Genomic DNA, 22,754 nt, shown 5'->3' on the forward strand with positions numbered 1-22,754 from the left:
GAAGCCCTTAAGGAACCTGGTCGTAATAGGAAGGGCAAACACTGAAAAGCCCTCGATGGCCAAGTGGAAGGATGAATCTGACTGAGCTCACTGACAAAACTGGTGTCCAAGTCCAACAGGTAGTCTAGGATCTAGGAGAGAAGAACTTCTGAGGCTTGACAAGAGTTAAGAGAACATCAGGGATGGAAATGTTTCTGATTCTGCAGGTAAGTTTTGCAAGTAGTAGGTTTACAGGACACCCTTTTTGAGGGGAAGGCAGAGAGGTGAAGGAATTTCGAGAACCAGACTTGGCGCAGCCATGACGATGCTATGAGAACAAGCCTTGCTCTTTCCTGTCGCAGTTTGATCAAGGTCTTGAGAATTATAGGTGGAAGCAAGTAAATGTACAGCAGAATATGGCTCCATGGTGTTATCAGGGCATCTCCCAATTAATTGCAGTTGTGTCCTCCCTTGGAGCAAAGCTGGTTGGGGGAGCAAAGATGTCCGCTCCGGGGAGACCCCACTTTTGGTAGATGTTCTGGAAGACAGAATGACGCAAGTTCCTGCTTAGGGAGTCTGCAATTGTATTCTGGAGGCCTAGTAGAACTCTCAATGGCTTATCTATCTGATGGGAAAAGCACCAGTTCCAATTTTAGCAAGTCTACACATAAGGAATGGGAACTTCCTCTTGCTTTGTTGGTTGATATGACACATTTCTGCCCTACTGTCCAGCCTTATCCTGACAGAGTGGCCCTGTATGTCGTGACGGAAGTGTTCATAAGCATTGCAGATGGCTCTCGGTTCAAAGGGTGTTGATGTGAAGCATAGTCTCTTGTGAGGACCACCTGCCCTGAGTTGTGGGCCCTGAAGGTGGCCCCCCAACCCAAAAGAGAGGAGTCCATTGTGAGGATTTTTGATGGTGGAGAGTGTGAAAATGGGGTTCCCTTGCAGCCTGGCAATGGGTCCTTCCACCAGCTGAAAGCCCAGGATTCAGGGGTACTGTTAAGCATGTAGAGAGATTGTGCCTGTCCACATCTGAAGGCAGGTGAGGCACGGTCTTGCATGAGATGCGACAAAACATGGATGCCAACATGTGGCCTAGGAGTTGTAAGGAGGTACTTGCAGTTGTTTGCAGACTGCCTTGTAGTGTACAGTTTAAACCTGGACATGGTGGAGAACCTCTCTTTGGATAGGTAGGCTCTGGCAGTTAGGGAGTCTGGCTCCAATGCAGTGTATCCTCTAGACTGGAGTCGGTGTAGATTTCTTCAGATGGATGCAAAGATCCAGAGAATGAAATAGGGCTAGTGCCTTTGAGGTTGCTGACTGGCCCTCTAGAACTGATGGACCCCGAGGAGCGAGTCATCCAAGTATGGGATTTCTGTGGTGATCCCCTGATGTAGATGGGCTGCTGCCATCGAGAGGACCAAAGGGGAGGACTCATTACTGATCTGAGCCTATTTGGAAATGCAGAAAACACTTGTGGAAGGGGAGGATCACTACAAGAAAGTAGGTGTCCTAGAGATTGAGGATGATGAACCAGTCCTCCAGATCTAGGGATAGAATTATGGTGGCTCATGTCACGACCCTGAAGTATTATGAAAGGACACGGGTATTCAATTTTCTGAGATCAAGTATTAGTCTTGACCATCTGCCCCACTGGGGGAGGGATAGCTCAGTGGTTTGAGCATTGGCCTGCTAAATCCAGGGTTGAGAGTTCAATCCTTGAGGGGGCCACTTAGGAATCTGGGCCAAAATCAGTACTTGGTCCTGCTAGTGGAGGCAGGGGGCTGGACTCAATGACCCTTCAGGGTCCCTTCCAGTTCTAGGAAATGGGTATATCTCCATTATACATACACAACTAGGAAATAGTTGGAATAGAACTGAACCTCAGGGGGAACTGGCTTGATTGCCCCCAAGAACAGGAGAGATTGGACCTCCTGCTCTAAGAACTCCTCATGAGAAGGGTTCCTGAAAAGGGACGGGGCAGTGGATTGAATATTCCACATCAACTACCTCTAGATTCCATTTTTCTGAAGTGACGTGCTTCCAGGCAGACAAAAAGTGGGATAAATCAGTCCCCGAAAGGAGGATGGATGGTAGACAGCAGAGGATCTGGGAAAATAGGTTGCTCAGTTCTCTTGACCACATTGTCAAAACTGTCTGTTAGAAGGAGGTGCTGACTAGGTAGTGGTAGAAGGGTGGTCCCCTTTTGTGAGGTTTGGATCTCCCCCGAAAGGCTCCGAAGGCCTAGAAGAGGCCTGCTGTGGATGATATTGGAACCGTCAGGAAGGCTGTGTGTTTGGGATCTGCTACAATGTCTTTTTGTCAAATTCCCAGTGACTTGAATCCTTAAGGGTATGCAGTGAGGAGTCTGTATCCATGCCGAAGAGCTTGGGCTGTTCTAATGGAAGGTCTTCAACAGGGCTATGACCAGTACTGTCTGCTCGGAGTGTAACCAGAGGCCAGCCACGTCTGCAGGGGTTTGAGGGGCAGATGTGTGTGCTGGACCACGTCAGTACATGCCACAATGTGGCCTAGCAGCTTGAGGCATACCCAGGCGGTTGTGAGTGGGTTTGCCCTGACGTGCACAATGAAGTCCAACACGGCTCAGAATTGGAACTCTGGCAGGAAGGCCCTGGCCTGGGTGGAGTTGCTCCTCTAAACTCTATCCGCTGAACAGGGGTCAGAGTTCATTTCTGCTTGTTTATAAGCAGGCCCAGATCCCGATAGGTGGACCGCACTAAATAGAGGCTGTGCTGAACCTGGGCTTGTGATCTGCCTCTAACAAGCCAGCCACTGAGGTACAGGTAGATCTGCCTCAACGTCTCAGGAAAGCGCCACTACTGCCATACACTTCATGAAGCCCCTTGGAGCATACGAAAGGCTGAAGGGCAGCGCTGTGAATTGTTAATGGCGCTGGCCCACTACAAATCAGAGGAATCTCCTGTGCCCAATGGACCCTCAGCAACAGAAATATGGAAGTAGGCATCCTGTAAGTCGACGGCAGCGTACCAGTCTCCTGGATCCAGAGAGCAGATGGAGGCTAAGGAGACCACATGGAACTTCAACTTCTTGAGATATTTATTGAGGCCACACTGCTCTAGGATGGATCTGAGGCCCTCTTTGGCCTTCAGGACAGGAAATATTAGGAATAAAACCCTTTTCCCCTCATATCTTGAGCTTCCCCTATGGCCCCTACGCGTAGAAGGGTTTCCACCTCCTGGATGAGATGCTCATGAGAAGGGTCGCTGTAGAGGGAAGGGAGTGGGAGGGAAGGAGGAAGTGAGGAAAACTGCAGAGTGTAACCAGTGTTACAGTGTTGAGCGCCCAACGATCCAAGGTCACCTGGGTCCATGCAATGAGGAAATGGTTCAGAAACGAATGGGGAAATGGATCCTGAGGCCAGACTGGAACACTGTCCTTGGGCATACCCTCAAAATACCTGCCATGGGCCCTCTGGATGATGCATTAGGCCTGACAGGGCAGTCGAGGAGGATGAGGTGGGTCAGTAGGGTTTAAAGCCCCTGTCTCTTGTAGGAGCTCTGCCACAAGAAGAGGTGGACCCAAAAATCTAGGTGGTGGAAATAGCCGGAAATGTTTCCTAGAGGCCTTCAGTGGGTAAGGCTCAAAAAGCAAAGTGTGGCACAGGAATCTTTCAGGCCATGCAGCCTGGTATGTCTGCTCTGAAAGCAGAGCAGTGCCCTCAAATAGGAGGTCCTGAATAGACTGCTGCACCTTCTGAGATGGCCCTGAGGATGGCTGCCATGAACTGCATCGCATGGACACTGTGGAGGACATAGATCTGGCCGCTGAATTGGCCACATCCAACGCTACCTGGAGAGGGGCTCTGGCCACTGGTTTGCTCTCCTCCAAGATGGATGCAAACTCTTGTCTGAGCTCCTGTGGCAGGGAGTCCTTAAATTTAGCCACGGAGTCCCAGATATTATAATTAAGGCTGCGAATCATTCACGGAGATCACGGAAAGTCACGGCTTCCATGACTTTCCGTGACCTCCATGAATCTTGCAATGCTGACCCCAGAACCAGCCCAGCAGCTGCTCTGGCTGGCACTGCCCCAGAGCAGCAATCCGGGACCAGCAGTGGTGGCAGGGGCCCCAGGCATCACCTCCACATTGGTGCACATAACAAAATTCATGTGGCAGGGGTGGGGACGAGGGGTTTGGAGTGTGAGAGGGGGCTCAGGGCTGGGGCAGAGGGTTGGGTGCAGAGGGTGAGGGCTCTAGCTGGGGATGCAGGCTCTGGGGTGGCGCCAGGGATGATGGGTTTCTGGTGCAGGCTGCCCCAGGGCTGCAGTGGGGAAAGAGGACTCCCCACAGCCCTCTCTGACCACAGCAGCTTGGGGCCAGGGGAGAGGCGCCTCTCCCTTGCCGTGGCAGCTCCACTGGGGGTGGGCTGGGCCGAGGGACTCCTCTCCCCTGGCCAAGGCAGGTCCCCACCGCAGCCCTGAGCCCCTGTGCAGAGCTTAACAGGCAGCTGCATGGCCATGCAGCTTGGAGGGAACTTAAGTCAGAGCCTCTCACTGTTGGCTATGATGGGGGGCCGAGGAGCAGTGCCGAGTGGAAGAGATCAGTGCCGAGACAGTGGAGAGGGACATGGAGTCAGCGATCAAGGTGTCGGAGACTGGTGCCGAAGGGTTGGTGATTGGCGCCGCAGCATCAGCAACTGGTGCTGAGAGGACGACCAGTATTGGAGAGACTGAGACGGATGTCACTGGGGCTGCGGTGTTGTCAACCGGTGCCAGGCCTCTGGGGACTGGCGTTGGCCCAGTCACTGTTGCGGTGGGCCCATGGTGGGCTTCCCTTTGGAAGGGGGTGCCTTCACTGACTCTGCAGCTGGAGACAAGACCTGCGGTGTGGGTGGCACTGGTAGAGCCAAGAAGTCCCTGGCCACCTGAAACACTTCTGACGTTGAAAGCACCACCAGGTGTAAGAGTTCCCTACCGCTCCTGGGTTTCAGAGGTGGTTTCCTTACTGGGCTTGGAGCCCTGGTGGAGAGGCTGCCTCTTGCCACTCTAAAGAGAGCAAATGGCCCGACATGGGTCCTTTGCCTGCACCCCTTCGTTGTCTGTCTTTAGCACAGGGAAGCGCCCTCGATCTGTGCGCTGCTTCCTGCGTGACTTGCTCGACAATAGTGATGGTGAATGGTGCCGAGGTGAGCCTGGTGCCAGTGGAGCACTCTGTACCAACATCAGAGTGGGATGGTTCTGAGGATGGTCTAATGGCTGCCTTCATCAGCAAGGCTTTTGGATGGATCTCTGTGTCCTCGACCTGAAGCCCTTACAAATTCTGCACTTGTCGTTGATGTGCATCTTCCCCAGACACTTTAAACAGCTTGTGTGGGGGTTGCTGACTGGCATAGGTTTGTGACAGGTGGAACACAGTTTGAAGCCAGGAGAACAGAGCACAAAATGTCCCTGAAGGGACTACTAACTATCTGAACTTAACTAACTACTAACACTAAGAAATAACTATGTACAAGAACTGTAGAAGAAAAACCACTAGGCACACATAAAGGAGAAAGGCATTCCAGCAACCGTCATGGGCACTAAGAAGGAACTGAGTGCGCGCACGGATAGCAAGAAGGAACTGGGGGAGCCTCATATAACGGCACGAGTGCGGGACCCCAGTGGGCGCCAGAGTTGGCCCTACGGAATCTTTAAGGCAAAAAATCTCTGGCAGCCACGCACACACACACCTAACATGGAACTGACATAAGCAAGCACTCGAAGAAGAATAAATGGACATGCAATCACTCTGCCTCTATCTTTGAAAAGGTATTGAGAGGTAGCTGGGCCACACTTCCTTATCTGCCCTCGTGTGGGAGCACTAGGAGCTGCACTGCACTGATGGGGCCAGTGGACACCACTTTACAGTCTCCAGTTCATAGGTGTGTGCACATAGGGACACAGTCTCGAAGAAAGAGGAGTAGCTTTCTTTTAAAATAATCACCATGGGCTTCCCTGAACTGGCAAAAGAGGAGTGAACCAGAAACCTGACCTCTAACACATGCTCTACAATGCAACGTGTGTCCAGATCATGACTAAACCCCAACTGGCCAGCGTGGAAAGGAAATTATGGTCCTTTCCTGTGGGGCTTTTACATGTATGTTGAAGTATACAACTCAGGAAAGCTGCCGCACAGACAGCTCTGTAGAAGAAAAAAATTAAATTGTAAAGCAGGAAATGCAAAGATTTCAAAGTGAATAAAATCAACAGGTCACATTCTAATTCTCTGACTCTTGTAAAAAATCTTCTTTATAAGAAATATAAAACCAGAAGGCAGGAGCTTGGGGCGGCAAGCCGTGGGGGGCGCTCTACTGGTCGCCGTGAGGGCGGCAGGCAGGCTGCCTTCGGCAGCGTGCCTGCGGAGGGTCCGCTGGTCCCGCAGCTTCGGAGGAAGGCAGCCTGCCTGCCGTGCTTGGGGCGACAAAATGCCTAGAGCTGCCCCTGCCAGAAGGCCACTCACAAGCCACAGCAGACCCCAGCGACAGCCGTTTACATTAGGGCATAAGGAGAGCACAAGACGACTGTTTGGCTTAGAAAAGAGATGACTAAGGGGGGATATAATAGAGGTCTACAAAATCATGAATGATGAGGACAAAGTGAACAAGGAAGCATTATTTACTCCTTCAGGTAACACAAGAGTCAGGAGTCACCTGATGACATTAATAGGCAGCAGGTTTAAAACAAAAGGAAGCATTTCATCACACAATGCACAGTCGACCTGTGAACTTGTTGCCAGGGGGTTTGTGAAGGCCAAAAAACTAGGTTAAAAAAGAATTAAATAAGATCATGGAGGATAAGTCCATCAATGGCTATTAGCCAAAATGGACAGGGACACAGCCCCTTGTTCTGGGTGCCTAAGCCTCTGACTGCCAGAAGCCGGGAATCGATGATTGCCCTGTTCTGTTCACTCCCTCTGAAGCACCTGGCACAGGCCACTGTCAGAAGATTGGATACTGGGCTAGAGGGACCATTGGTCTGACCCACTATAGCCGTTCTTATGCGCCTATGAGGAAACCACATCATTGGTGTTTTCAGGAATTCATTAAGACATCGCTAGTTATTGACACTAGAGCACCTGCATTAGTTCAAAAACATACCCAGTAGCCCTTGGCGGGCTTGCTCATTCAGCTCTCGAACCACCAGGAGGCGCTTTCTGTGGTGAGTGAATGTTGTTTTCTGAGAATCCAGAAACACCAAATAATTTCTCTGAGCTGCAGAGAGAGCAGATGGTGTTAGGTTCAGGCCAAAGATAAATAAGCACATTCTATACTTTTAAACCCTTTTTCAATTCCCTTTGGAAGCAGTGCTAGAGTCAACACATGTTCGTATTGTTAACATGTGCTGTGTTAGTTTTCTGAAGCCTAGAAGCCCAGCACAGTGGGGGCAGAACTGTTCAGGAATCACATAGGATAGATTGAAATTCCAAGCTTAACAAAAGCCAGCAGGAGCTTGAAGGTAGTATGCTAAACCCAGAGTGCCAAAGGCATCCATGTGCCTAGCCTGGCGTTTAGAAGCCTAACTTGAGGCTCCTGTTTTAAGGCTCATGGCCACAGTAGTACTGACTCTTCTTCTATTCCCCTGTCATTAAGATGGTTCAGGAGAACAGAGCACCCAGCTCCCAGCCTCAACACCAAGAGAAGGAGAATTCTCCAGCAATATCAGCCCAGCCTTCCTTTAGCCCTCGAAGTAGCAGAGGGAAGGCTAAGCCCCTTTGAAACTCCTCCACAGAGGAGCTCCATATACATACACTTTCCTTGCACACAGCTCTGTCAGTGCACTTCCTTTACTAACCAACAATATTCCTATGTTTCCAACTTGACTCTCCCCCATTCACATAAATCCCATCACACAGCATTGATGTCTGGGCAAATTTTGCCACTGATCTCAAGGAGGGCAAGACTGAGTCAAAAATGCTTGTCACGTTGCTGCATGCTAAGCTGTGCTGAGCAGAGTCAGATGTAAACATGTAACCCATACACCTCCTGGGGCTGGTGTGTCCTATCTGGACAAAGGTCCTATCTAGTGGTACCGAGACCACTGAGAGAGAGATTACTGAGTCTGCTACAGCCTTAGCTAGCGGTCATGTGGCTTTTAGCTCTGGCAGTAGAGGTTCATGTATTTAACTCCAGAGGTCCCAGGTTCAATCCTGTCCGCCGACGAACGGGGTTTGTCGGTGTTACATGTGGGGGCTCATCCGGGATTTCAGCTGGGAAGTCTCTGAAGTTTGGGACATGCTTCCTTAGCTAGGGGAAGTATGTAACCCACACACCTCCTGGGCGTGGTGCTCTGTCTCATCTAGTGGCACCAAGACCACTTAGAAAGAGATATTAATGCGTCTGCTCTACAGCCTTGGCTGAAGGCTTTTAGCTCATGCTGTAGAGGCTCATGTATTTAGCTCCAGAGGTCCCCGGTTCAATCCTGCCCACTGTCGGTGTTACAAATAGCCATCCACCTGTAACTAGGCAGAGCCAATGAAACACCTTCCGATGCCAGGTCTCACCACATTCCCTAGGACTCCATTACAAACAAGCAGAGAGCCCCCTGCATGGAGGACTCCTCACAATAAGAGACTCACCTTCTAGGATAGCAGGTTTGAAGTTGGTCTCCAGAATGTCTAGTCTGCTGTATTTGTGAATCTGGGGAGAGAGCAAGGTGAGGAAGTGGAGAGTTCTCTCAGGAGATAGACACACACAGTCTCACACTAGGAACTCTCTAGGAGTTAGTACTTTGGAATGTCCTTACTAGTCTTAAGGCTTCTTCCCAGACGGTCCCTTCCAAGAGCAGGAGCACAGCCTCTTCGTAGTCCTGGGGAAAGGAGACCAAGGACGCAGTGGTTACTGTCCTACAATCAGGTGTTACCTCTGGCATGGGGCATTGGGCTCCTGGATTACAACCGCTCAAGCACAGCTCCCATCACAACTGTATTGCAGTCAGTGCCAGGAAATCCTGCCTGAAGCCATCTACATATTTTCAGCATAAGGACATCTTAACTCCAAGTTTTGTTGATTTTCTCCTCCACTATCCCCCCTGCCATCCCAAAACCTAACCCGGCCATGCCAGGGTTAGCATCACTCCTGGGCAGTCGCTCACTCCACAGGCACGTGAGAAGAGAGACTGGCTTCAAGTTCCTTACAGCAGAGGGCAAAAATCAAGGCTACTTAAGTGTCTGCACAAGTGTGATTTAAACTGCAACACATCCAGTGCCAGTATTCTTCAATAGCTATTGCAGCAGCAGACACTGACGTGTTCCTTTCAGGACTCTTGGCAGCCTACTGAAATGTATTAAACCCAGCTCAACCATACCCCTGGTAAGTCCCCCCATAAACACTTGGGAGCACACCACAGGCTTTGTTGTCCTGTCCTATAGCTTCTGCTTAGCTTCTATTCAGCCCCAGGCTGGTTAATCTTTTTGTCAGAGGTGCCCAAACAGAGAGAGTCTATATGACAGTGAGGGGACATAAGCCTTGGGTCAAGAGATCAGTACGAGGGCAGGCAGAAGGGAAGGTGTCACCAGGGTGCACAGTACCTGTGCATACTGCTCCAGGAGTATGGCTGCCTCAGCATGTCTCCTCTGTTCAACTAGTTTTCCTAGAAAAGAAGGACAGAATTAAGCATTTCAGGAATAGCTAGAGTTTGGGTCTAGACAAGAGCCCTGATCTAAAAGTGAAGAGTGCCCACCATTGGGGCTAATGAACCTGCAGTGTCAGTCTGTAGCATCCATGAGCCCACTAATACTAATTCTTCTGGCTGGCTGAAGGAAGCCTGTTTGCATCCATCTTCCCTGTGCCCAGGGGAGAGAGCGAATGAACATGTGTCCGTGTAAGTAATAGCTATGGAGGTTTCCTTTATTAACTTGATCTAGACCTTACAGATCTTGCTCATGCAGAACTTGCCCCAGCCTTCTCACGGCCAGCATGAGGTCTGCAGGGACAGTCATCCTTTCTCTGTTCAATGAGTGCTCATCTCTCAGACCAGAAGTGGGCGTAAAGGAGAGAGAGGAAAGGCAGCTGTGCCGTGAAAATTCCCCAGCAGCTTTGCCATCTAATCCTCATCAGTAATAATCACATACATGACAGGAGTACCCAGAGAGTCCAACTGACACTGGGGCCCCATGATGCCTGGTGCGTCACAAGCAGCCTGCGGTCTGCACACAAAGAGGGGGAAGGGAAATGGAAGAGATGAGAAATGACTTCCCCAGGCTCACCCAACAGGTGAGGGGCAGGGCAGGGCAGGGACCAGAACCCAGGTCTCCTGACTCTCAGCCCTCTGCCCTGCCCCCTGGGTCCCAGTGCTGCACTATCCAGTTAAGCTTTTTAGAAAACTGTTTTAAAACCCACAGCTTCTAATAAGAGTCAAATTTTTAAAAGTCTGAAGGGGCCACTTTGATCATCTCGCCTGCCCTTCCATGCAACGCAGCCATAGGACTTCCCTGAATTAACTCCCAGCTCAACTGGAGCATCTCTTTAGAAAAGCTCTTGGTTTAAAGCTGCTGGTGATGGAACACTCAGCGTGACTCTTGGTAAGGAGGTCAAATTAGATGATGACGATGGTCCTGTTTGGCACTGAATCTATGAAAAAAAATTGTTCCAGTGGTGAATTCCCCTCATGGCTCACAATGTACGCCTTACTTCCCGCCACTGGATCTGTCAGACCTCTGTCTGCTGGACGGAGCAGCCCGCCACTGTCACAATCCCGTTCCCTACGCAGGGAGCTGCAGTAAGTCACAGGAATAACACCAATGAGAGAGCAGGCACACAGGAGCCAAGGGCTTCCGGCAAACCAGCAGGGAGGAGGGTGCCCCAAAGCCATGCCACCCTGCTGGGGCCAACCCCACTGTATGACAACACACAGTTACATTTACCGGGCCTGGAGGAGGGTGGGGTCTGCAAAAGAGTCATTTTGGTCACATTGTGAGTGGGGAATGGGGGAGCAGAGTGTACAGGGACCATCAGACCCACTGATGTGTTATTGGGGCAATTTCTAGAACTGTGGTCCGAAAACTTTTGAGGGTCACACCCCCCTTACCCCTGTCCACCCCCGCCCCCCAACATGCCAAGCCAGGAACAGGGCCACAGCTGGGGGCAGGGACATGGACAGGGGTAAAGGGCCGAGGATGAGGCCACAGCTTGGGTGCGGCCATGTTTTGGGTGGGGGCCGGTAGCCAGGGCCGCGGCCAGGTGCGGCTCCTCTCCCAACCTTGCCCCCAGCTTCAGCTCTAGGCCAGGAACAGAGTGGCACAGGCTGGGGGCTGGTGTGGGGCTGGGAGTGGAGTTGTGCCGAGGCTGGGAATGGGGCTAGGAGCTGGGGAGGCAGCTGGGGGCAGGACCAGAGCTCCGTCCATTCTCCCCACCCCCCTCCATGGGACTGGCCCAGGTGATGTTCTGCATCCCGCTAGGGGGGCATGCCCCACACTTTGGGGACCTCTGTTCTAGAACAAGCGAATACACTTCCTTCCACAGCCTTCCCTCTCACAAGCAGTCCTGTACGTGGGGATAGCACTGAGCCCTGCATGAGCTCTGCCCATTCTCACTAGGCCTGGACGAGACATGGGGCTTCGCTGCTCCAGAACTGTGAGAAAACTAAGTGGTTTTGGCAAAGTGCATCAGAAGAGAATTCAACACACCTCCACCAGAGAAGGATGCAAAAGACAGCTCACTGGGATTGTTTGCTCCAGGCTAGTGGTGCATCCAAGGGTATCCCTCCCATGCTGGTCCTGGCTCCTGCAATGAATGACATGCCTCCCCAGCAGCTAAGCACATCAAGCTTGGGTAGGAATGCTGTGAGATGGCATGGCACACCTCTTAGCAATATTTCAGCTCTATGCTCTGCCCTTTTTCCCTGAGGGTCTTGGCCTCTGAAAAACGCACCCTTCTGCTGCAAAAAGAATCTGACATTCCCAGTGAAGTGTCAGAAAGTTCCACACTGAACCAGTGACTCCAAATGGCCACCTCTGCTCTGTGCAGCCAACAAATCTTACCTGCCAGGCTCCTTGCAAGCCCAGCCAACTGATCCGCCGTGTAACCAAGCCGAGAGGCCATGCAGAGGGCCTGCTGCCAGCTGCCACTGCTCAGAAAGGCATCGAGGGCTCTCTCAAATGCACTGCAGCGGGCAAAGATCAGCCCAGCCTGCTCATACAGATGCTTCTGCTTCAAGTGCTCCCCGAAGGCACTGCCGACAGCCTGCGAGAGTCAGACAAGCAATGAGAACAGAATCACCCGCAGGCCTGAAGAGAGGAGCCAAGGAAATTGGTCCTGGTTTAGCTCACAGCAGCCAGCTGGCTCAGGCTCAGAGCTTGCCCTGGCCAACGTCCCAGGGCACAAGAATGCACACGCGCTCTCTCTCACACGTGACAAGAGCACACAGGCATGCACATGTGCATATCGCTCTGCACCTCCTGAGGCTGGGTGTTCTCAGGGCAGCTGTCATGCAGGCAGTGTGAAACCCACCATGGCAAGATCCCATGAGGCCAAAGCCTTCGTTTGGCTACAGGTCAGTTGTTCTCTTGCTGCTCAGGATTCCTGCCCATAACAGATCAATTATTGCACAGGCTGCAGGGTGACTTCAGAAGGGCAATGGGTGGGTGGCAGATCTCTCAGGGAACACATGGGGGGGGGGGCAGGAACAGCAATGCTGCAAAGGATTGGGATCTGAGCAGCAGCCCCCCAAATGAGGGGGACAGGGAGCACTGCAGACACTTCTCATTATTAACATCCCCTTCCCCACCCACCGAGGGGCAGTAAGAGCAGCTGCTGCTCACCATTAAACAAAATAAAACAGTTTGAAAGTGCAGTGCAGAGAATAGGAGTTCCTGGTTTCAAGCATTCCATATTAACCCCTTGCAGCCAACAGGGGCCAGCTTTCCATGAACAATGCAGAACCACTCCCTAGGTACACATCACAGGTCACGCACCTTGTGTTCTGGAGTATCAGGTGGATACAACTTCAGGGCTTCGTTATACAGATTCTGATCCTTCACCAAGCTGAGAAATTCAGAGAAGTGCTCTGTACCTGAGGAAACAATTGACTGTCCTCCAGTGGTACAGACACAGCACGGCAGGCTACACAACTCTCACCAGTTCACCTCCGCTGCAGGAAAGGCTGGCTGGTTGAGCTTTGGGCCATAGCACAACTTACCAACTACACCAGTGATACTCAGCCTGCGGCTCACGGGCCACAAGGGGCTCTTTGCAGCACATGATATTAAAACACTGTGATTTAATTATTAACCAGTCAGGATGCTTTTACTATGGTATTAACTAGGGCTGTCAAGCTACTAAAAAAATTAATTGCACGATTAATCACACTGTTAAACAATACTAGAATACTATGTATTTAAATATTTTTGGATGTTTGCTACATATTCAACTATACTGATTTCAATGACAACACAGAATACAAAGTGCACAGTGTTCACTTTATATTTATTTTTGATTACAAGTATTAACACTGTAAAAAACCAAAAGAAATAGTGATTCAGTTCACCTCATACAAGTACTGTAGTGCAATCTCTATCATGAAAGTTGAACTTATAAATGTAGAATTGTGTACAAAAAACCTGCATTGAAAATAAAACAATGTAAAACTTTAGCGCCTACAAGTCCACTCAGTCCTACTTCTTGGTCAGCCAAACAAGTTTTGTTACAATTTGCAGGAGATAATGCTGCCTGCTTCTTGTTTACAACATCACTTGAAGTGAACACGCATTCTCATGGCACTGTTGCAGCCAGCGTCATAAGATATTTATGTGCCAGATGTGCTAAAGATTCATATGTCCTTTCATGCTTCAACCACTATTCCAGGGGACATGAGTCCATGCTGATGATGGGTTCTGCTCGATAACGATCCAAAGCAGTGCAGACCAACATATGTTCATTTTCATTATCCGAGTCAGATGCCACCAGCATCTTTTTTTTCTTTTTTCATGGTTCGGGCCCTGCAGTTTCCGCATTGGAGTGTTGCTCTTTTAAGATTTCTGAAAGCATGCTCCACACCTCGTCCCTCTCAGATTTTGGAAGGCACTTCAGATTCTTAAACCTTGGGTTGAGTTCTGTAGCTATCATTAGAAATCTCATATTGGTACCTTCTTTGCGTTTTGTGAATCTGCAGTGAAATTGTTCTTAAAATGAACATGTGCTGGGTCATCATCCGAGACTGCTATAACATGAAATATATGGCAGAATGCGGGTAAAACAGAGCAGGGGACATACAATTCTCTCAAGATATTCAGCCTCAGATTTAATTAACACACTGTTTTAATGAGCTTCATCAGCATGGAAACATGTCCTCTGGAATGATGGCCAAAGCATGAAGGGGCATACAAATGTTTAGCATATCTGGCACGTAAACACCTTGCAGTGCCAGTTACAAAAATGCCATGCAAATGCCTGTTCTCATTTTCTGGGGACATTGTAAATAAGAAGAGGGCAGCATTATCTCCTGTCAATGTAAACAAACTTGTTTGTCTTAGTGATTGGTTGAAGAAGAAATAGGACTGAGTGGACTTGTAGGCTTTGAAGCTCTACATTGTTTTGTTTGAGTGCAGTTCTGTAACAAAAAAAAAAAAATCTATATTTGTAAGTTGCACTTTTACAACAAAGAGCTTGCACTCCAGTGCTTTTATGAGGTGAACTGAAAAATACTATTTCTTTTATAATTTTTGCAGTGCAAATATTTGTAATAAAAAATAATATACACTGTGATTTCAATTATAACACAGAATACAATGTATATAAGAAAATGTAGAAAAAATCCAAACTATTTAATACATTTCAATTGGTATTCTATTGTTTAACAGCACGATTTTTTTAATTGCGATTAATTTTTTTGAGTTAATTTTGTGAGTTAACTGCGCCCTAGTATTAACCAATTGTAGCTGATGAAATAATACTTCATCAGTCATTTTGCTGTAAGAATTGTGTGTGTGTAAGTTAAATATGTCCTCTGTCATACTGTTTAAATATGAATCTATAGTACTACAGTAAATGAAACAACGACTTCACACTCCTGTGTGATCATTAATGTGGCTCCTGAACCACTGAGATCTGAGTATCACCGAGCTACACCTCACCTTCTGTAGGACATGGGATGCAGGCCTGGTGCCACCACAGCCCATAGGAGCTTTGTCATAGGAGCCAAGATTGTTTCCTGGCCACAACCTGAACAACGAGGTAATCTGAGCCATTCAGGACACAGGAACTAATGACTGTGCCATTATTTCAGCCACACAACGCCATCTCTGCACGCCCACAACAAACAGAACCTAATGATCAACTTGCTTCCTTTACAAGCCACATTTACAACAGAACTTGTGCTTCAGCAAAAGAGCCCTCCATAAAAAGTGTCTTTCCAAAGCAAGGTATAAAATCAAGTAATGAAGTTAATCTGTGCAACAGCAACAAAGATAAACAAGGATCCCACACTGGCTTCCTGTGACACTCATTTTCTTTTTACCCTATTTTGTAGAAGGTGGTGAAATGTGAAATGCTGTAAGAGAATCATGTCCCAGAGACACAATACATGCACGGCACTTACCACATTTGCTGAGGTGACAGAGTGCCTTCTTGTACCTTTTCAGGTATTTGTCGATAGTATAATGTTGATAGTTGGTTTCCATTTTCCGGAGGGTGTTTAAGAATGGCAGGTACTCCTTAGGGTCCTGCAAGGCACATCAGATAACTGCATTGCTTCTTATATGTCAAACTGCTCAGTCAAATATTACCCTGGCAACTGCATCTCCCCCAACATGCAGCCCATAATCAGCAAGGAAAGCTGGAACTATCAATCAAATCTGCTAGCTGAAAGTTACTAAATATCACTCCCTCTGGATGGTTTATGGCAGTGACTCTCAACCTTCCCAGACCACTATACTCCTTTCAGGAGGGAAGGAGGAGGGATAGTTCAGTGGTTTGAGCATTGGCCTGCTAAAGCTAGGGTTTTGAGTTCAATCCTTGAGGAGGCCACTTAAGGATCTGGGGCAAAAATCAGTACTTGGTCCTGCCAGTGAAGGCAGGGGGCTGGACTTGATGACCTTTCAAGGTCCCTTCCAGTTCTAGGAGATAGGTATATTTACAATTACAATTTTTTTTTATAGGAGTTGGATTTGTCATGCATGCCCCCAAGTTTCAGCTCAACTTAAAAACTACTTGCTTACAAAATCAGACATAAAAATACAAAAGTGTCACAGCACACTAGTACTGAAAAATTGCTGACTCTCTCATTTTACCATATCATTATAAAATAAATCGATTGGAATATAAATACTGTACTTACATTTCGGAATATAGAGCAATATAAACAAGTCATTGTCTGCATGAAATGTTAGTTTGTATTGACTTCGCTAATGCTTTCTATGTAGCCTGTTGTAAAACTAGGCAAATATCTAGATGAGTTGATGGACCCCTGGTTCGGAACCACTGGTTTATGGTTTTAGGCCCTTCTAGCTAGTTCATTACTGGCTTTGAGATTTGAAAATTAACTGCGCAGCATGTCATGGGCAGACAAAGGACGGCTCTATTTTCAGTTTATGATTGTGTTAATTTGTGACATCCTGACAATATTCATCAAAACTGTTTCCTTCTCTGCCTTGTCTGACTTTCTGCCAGAGAGTGGATATTCCAGAATCTCACATTTCATTTTAAAAAAGGTGTTTCCTGCCTTAACGGTTGGGAAGAAACCCCTAACACTATAAAGGGTGTTTTTACTTGAGGGCCAGCGGCAGCTCCTTCCCTGAAGTTGGGGATCTCTGTGAAGTACCAGCCAGTTCAGAAACAAAGTGTCATGGAGAGCCTCTCCTAAACGAAACCCAACTGGAAAATTCACAAGCACACAACCTGTCACTCAGCTGAGGTCACTGTACACCATGTACCTGATCATCTCAAAAGCACAGAAGTGGAAAGCCAAGATTTCTACACCTCCCTCCAGAGACCCACCCCTCACTAGTGGCACAAAGTCAGCACCCCATTAACTCTGCACTCCAAAGACAAAGCACCCTTGCCCCAGGGAGGGTGTATTTCCCAAACCTGAGCAGGTGATTTCCCAAACAGTGCTGAGGAGACAGTCAGGAGCCGGGAGGCTGGCCTGTGAGGGCGCTCGGACTTTAGGGCTGGAAGATGGGTGTTTGGACTGGTACAGAGTTATGGTTCAGAAACAACATGTCAACTGATCCACCTTTGAAACTTTGGTAATTTTGCTTTGAAAATTAGAAAGCGGTAAGAACAGTAGTGACCTTCTGAGACTTCTCTGCCACCATGACAACCAAATCAAAGTCGTATGTGCCCAGGGAGTGATCATACAGTTCATTGACGTCAACCAGAAAGAGCAGATACTTCAACGCTGCTTCTGCAGTCACCCCCTCAGCTGCTGGTGAAACAGTCTCTGTAATTGTGGGAAACAGAGCCATGAAAAATCACTTGTACCTTGCACCAATCAAAGGCTGTTCCTGTGAGCTCCAGGCACACCACGAGAACGCATGCTCACTTAGCTCACTAGAAACAGCACGGTCTGATTTCAGAGACAGACTGGCAGTCCCCCTGCTCTAACGATTCATAGAATCATAGAATATCAGGGTTGGAAGGGACCTCAGGAGGTCATCCAGTCCAACCCCCTGCTCAAAGCAGGACCAACCCCAACTAAATCATCCCGTTCAGTCTTGTGCTTGAAAGAGATGCTGGGGAAGCCTGCCTCAGCTATTCATGTAGTAACCTGAACAGCAGCATGGCAGTCTTCAGGGCCTGGCCTGAAGCAAGGGATAACACAACTTGCATCCTGCTTATATCACTGCAGAATGACATCACGTGTGCCACGCTGAGGGACCAGCGACAGGCAGGGGCACACAGAACAACCATGTAAAAAACCGGGATCATGGAGGCAGCTAAAACACCCATATTCATTCACGAATATGATTAACCAATCCCTGACTACAGAATAATGATCACACCACCAGGCAACAGTAACCATATGTGACTCCATCTCTTCGTGCTATCTCATTGTGACAGCTAACTTCATAGACTCTGAACTGAACTTTGTGAGGCCTGGACAAATTTCTGTTATTCAGAGTCAAAAACCAGGGGTAAATAATGCTAATAATCAGAGCTACTGTGAACTCTCCCCAGGTGTGCAGCCCTTTACTTGCCATCTGAACTAGGAGCACTGTACCTCGCAGCTCGTGCACTTTTTGAAGGGCAATTTCCAGTTCTGGGGTGCTTTTCTTCACATGGGACGTCAGTATTGAAAGACAGTATCTGAGGGAAACAGACAACAAGAAACAAAACAAGAAACCAATCAGAAGGAGAAGATCAACAATCTACAGTAGAACCTCAGAGTTACGAACACCAGAATTACCAGTCAACCACACACCTCATTTGAAACTGGAAGAACACAGTTGGGCAGCAGCAAAGACAAAGAGGGTGGAGGGGGAGAGGCAAATACAGTACATTAGTATGTTAAACATAAGCTACTAAAAAAATAAAGGGAAAGTTTAACCTTGTCAAATCTTTTCATTAAGGAAACTGTTTCTGTGCTTGTTTCATTTAAAGTAAGATGGTTAAAAGCACCACTTTTCTTCTGCATAGTAAAGTTTCAAAGCTCTACTAATTCAATGTTCAACATCTGAAAGAGCAACCATAACGTTTTGTTCAGAGTTACAAACAACCTCAATTCCCAAGCTGTTCTTAACTCTGAGGTTCTACTGTATTTTTTAAAAGCAGCAAAGAGTCCTGTGGCACCTTATAGACTAACAGACATATTGGAGCATGAGCTTTCGTGGGTGAATACCCACTTCGTCGGAGGCATGTGTATTTTTTAAGTTCTATTATTGAATATTTTACTGTAGTCTTTGCTTTAATGGAAGGGTTGGGATTTGGGGATTTTGTTTTTTATTTGAAAAGAATAAAGGGTGAAGAACATATCAAGGAGGAACATTTTGCCTGGGATGATCCCTGGGATATAGTACATGTATAAACTCTGATGATATGCCTTAATTAAAACAGAGAACTAGCTTCCTCACCACATCAGCCTTTACCTTTGGACGACAGAACCGAGAGCAAGTTACTAAAACTAGTCAACTTTTTTTTTTTTTTTAAAACAACGTTTATTGTTGAAAAATGGCCTTTTTTCTGAAGTAAAATTTTTCACCAAAACATTTTCCCTACTGTCAAAAATTTTGATTTTTTGTTAAAAGTTTTAAATAAAATTTCTAAAAAAAAATCAGTTTTTCACGTATCAAAAGCTAATTGTCAGTAAGTGAAAAGAGAGTTACATTTTCAGATTTAAAAAAAGAAAAAAGAAAAATAGGGCTTCACTTCAAACCCTCTGAAATTAAATTTTTTCTTACTTTTTAGCCAGCTCTAAAAAATGACTTTCTATTACTGTTCTGTTCTAAACTGCAGATGGCATTTCACTTACTTTTGAGGATTGATGTTTTCCATGGCAGCTCTCATTGCATCACAGATAAGGTCTACTTTTTTCTGATCAGGACACTGTTGTAGCTGGACATTGCTGCTAACTGGAGATGGGTACATAGTCTTTGTGAAGTCTTCTTCTCTAAGAAGAAATATGCACTATAAATACCAGCTGGGCCCCAAGTCACAGCCCAGCACAAATACTCATGCCAGAAAACATATACAGTAACTCCTCACTTAACATTGTAGGAATGTTCCTGAAAAATGCGACTTTATGAGAAACGATGTTAAGCAAATCCAAGAATTAATGTAAATGGGGGGGGTTAAGTTTCGGTGAAAAGTTTTTCACCAGACAAAAGATATTATATACATATACAGTATAAGCTTTAAACAATTTTAAATAAACAGTTTAATATTGTACACGGCAATGAATGACTGTGAAGCTTGGTTGAGGTGGTCGAGTAAGAGGGTAGGATATTTCCCAGGAAATGCCTTGCTGGTAAATGATGAACTAGCACTTGGCTGAGCCCTCAAGGGTTAATACGCTGTTGTTAATGTAGCCTCACACTCTACAAGCAGCATGGACTGAAGCAGGAGGGAGGAAACACAATAGATGCAGGGTAGTAGCTGCAAACACTTCCCTGAAAAAACTGAACATGATGTTGAGCCCACACTATCCAGCTGGAATGCACCACTCCCTCCTCCTGAGAGCACATGCACAGCTGCAGACTTTCCAAAGTACTGGGCGGGTGCGCACATGACTGAGAGAGAGTAACGTGCATTGCCCCTTTAAGTATACTGACCCCACTTCAAGTACGCTGCCCTTTTAAGCAGATCAGCCAGTTCAGACAGGAAGCAACAGCTTCCAGCAAGCTCCCTACTTTCTGTCCCTGAGCCCTGTCCCCCTCCTCTGCTTTGTGGAGAAGGGGTACAGAGTCGGGGAGCGGGAGCAGGGGGACATCCTGATATTAGCACCCCTCTCCCCCACCAAGCAGGAAGCTCCTGGAACAGCTCCAAGGCAGAGGGCAGGGAGGGAGGGACAGCTGAACTGCTGCTGGGCAGCTGCCCAGCCGAGCCATATACCTTACGGAGAATTGAGGGGAGCCTCCCCCCAAGGAGGGGTGCTCTTCCAGAGAATCCTGCAAGCAGTGGACAAAGCAGGCAGCTGCCAAACGACGTTATAATGGAGCATTGCACAACTTTAAACGAGCTTGTTCCCCAAAAGATCAGCAATGTAACAATGAAACGTTAAGCGGGACAACGTTAAATGAGGAGTACTGTACAATACACTTTAAGATTACTAGTACTCTCTCTTCTATGTAGTTCCTTATCCTGTCATTATCTGGCACAACTGGAAAGGACTCATGAAGTGGATTAATATCCATCATGCATGGTTTGTTCTCTTATCCTGTCCCCAGGGTAACATAAAACTTGATACAGGGCAATCGGCAGACTCCATTTCAAGGTGACTTTTTCTTTCTCAGACAACTGAACGCCTCAGGCAGGAGGCGGGCTCAGACATTTCTGTCTGACATGAAGATGATTGGCACTTTTGAAAATTAAGCCGTTTGTTTAGGTTCCCAAACAAAGATTTAAGGCTGAGATTTTCAAAATGAGACTCCACACTCTGTTTAGGCATCTAAAGAAGTGGCCTGATTCTCAGAAGTGGGGAGCAAACCAGCAGCTCCTAGTGACTTTAAAGGGAGCAAATCATACTCAGCCTTTTGAAAAATCACTTGGTCAGGAGCCTGAACAATAATCTAAAACCTTAGAAAAAAGGGTTTCCTTATTCCCCTCTGCAGTTCCCGACAGGAGACCCCGAAATCAGAGGCTGTCAACTACTGAAGCAACTGGTTAGATTTTCTCAAACATTCACATTCACACGGCAAACCAGAAAAAATATAAACTAGGGCTGCCAAGTGATGAAAAACAGTGCAATTAATCACATTGTTAAATAATAATCGAATACCATTTATTTAAATATTTGGATGTTTTCTACGTATTCAAATATATTGATTTCAATGACAACACAGAATATAAAGCATACAGTGCTCACTTTATATTTATTTGTGATTACAAGTATTTGCACCGTAAAAAAAACCCCAAAAGAAATAGTGATCCAATTCACCTCATACAAGTACTATACTGCAATCTGTTTATCATAAAAGTTGAACTTACAAATGTAGAATTATGTACAAACAAGTTTGTTTACATTTGCAGGAGATAATGCTGCCCACTTCTTGTTTACCATGTAACCTGAAAGTGAGAGCAGGCGTTGTCATGGCACTGTTGTAGCTGGCGTCGCAAGATATTTATGTGCCAGATGCGCTAAAGATTAATATGTCCCTTCATGCCTCAACCACCATTCCAGGGGGCATGTGTCCATGCTGATGATGGGTTCTGCTCGACAACAAGCCAAAGCAGAGCGGACCGACACATATTCATTTTCATTATCTGAGTCAAATGCCACTAGCAGAAGGTTGATTTTCTTTTTTGGTGGTTTGGATTCTGTAGTTTCTGCATCGGAGTATTGCTCTTTTAAGACTTCTGAAAGCATGCTCCACATCTCATCCCTCTCAGATTTTGGAAGGCACTTCAGATTCTTAATCCTTGCGTCCAGTGCTATAGCTATCTTTACAAATCTCATACTGGTATCTTCTTTGCATTTTGTCAAACCTGCAGTGAAATTGTTCTTAAAATGAACATGTGCTGGGTCATCATCTGAGACTGCTATAACATGAAATATATGGCAGAATGTGGGTAAAACAGAGCAGGAGACATACAATTCTCCCCAAAGAGTTCAGTCACAAATTTAATTAACACACTTCTTTTCTTAACAAGTGTCATCAACATGAAAACGTGTCTTCTGGAATGGTGGCCAACGCATGAAGGGGCATATGAATATTTAGCATATTTGGCATGTAAATGCCTTGCAATGCCAGCTATTAACGTGCCATGTAAATACCTGTTCACAGTATCTGGTGACACTGTAAATAAGAAGAGGGCAGCATTATCTCCTGTAAATGTAAACAAACTTGTTTGTCTTAGCAATTGGCCGAAGAAGAAGTAGGACTGAGTGGAACTGTAGGCTCTGAAGTTTTACATTGTTTTAGTTTTGAGTGCAATTATGTAATCAAAAAAACCTACAAATTTTTGTAAGTTGCACTTTCATGATAAAGAGATTGCACTATAGCAATTGTATGCGGTGAATTGAAAAATTCTATTTTATCATTTTTACAGTGCAAATATCTGTAATCAAAAATAATATACACTTTGATTTCAATTACAACACAGAATACGTGTATGAAAATGTAGAAAAACATCCAAAATATTTAATAAATTTCAATTAGTATT

General features: G+C 46.8%; 1 protein-coding gene across 7 annotated transcripts in view; it reads right to left on the reverse strand.

The window, feature by feature from the left end:
* Positions 1–22,754, reverse strand: part of ELP1 (elongator complex protein 1) — a 149,121-nt gene that overhangs the window by 39,896 nt on the left and 86,471 nt on the right. For all 7 annotated transcript variants that reach the window (XR_004000872.1, XM_030566039.1, XM_030566038.1 and 4 more), the window contains 10 exons: positions 19,405–19,542; positions 18,157–18,242; positions 17,228–17,376; positions 15,535–15,658; positions 12,914–13,011; positions 11,981–12,182; positions 9,530–9,591; positions 8,746–8,808; positions 8,579–8,639; positions 7,101–7,214 (listed from right to left, as the gene is read on the reverse strand). Coding sequence is in view for 6 of the 7 variants with exons in the window: in XM_030566039.1 (XP_030421899.1) it covers positions 7,101–7,214; positions 8,579–8,639; positions 8,746–8,808; positions 9,530–9,591; positions 11,981–12,182; positions 12,914–13,011; positions 15,535–15,658; positions 17,228–17,376; positions 18,157–18,242; positions 19,405–19,542 (1,097 nt within the window). In the remaining variant the exon portion in view is untranslated. The remainder of the gene's footprint in view (positions 1–7,100; positions 7,215–8,578; positions 8,640–8,745; positions 8,809–9,529; positions 9,592–11,980; positions 12,183–12,913; positions 13,012–15,534; positions 15,659–17,227; positions 17,377–18,156; positions 18,243–19,404; positions 19,543–22,754) is intronic.

Source organism: Gopherus evgoodei, chromosome 6 (assembly GCF_007399415.2).
Source record: "Gopherus evgoodei ecotype Sinaloan lineage chromosome 6, rGopEvg1_v1.p, whole genome shotgun sequence".
NCBI lineage: Eukaryota > Metazoa > Chordata > Testudines > Testudinidae > Gopherus > Gopherus evgoodei.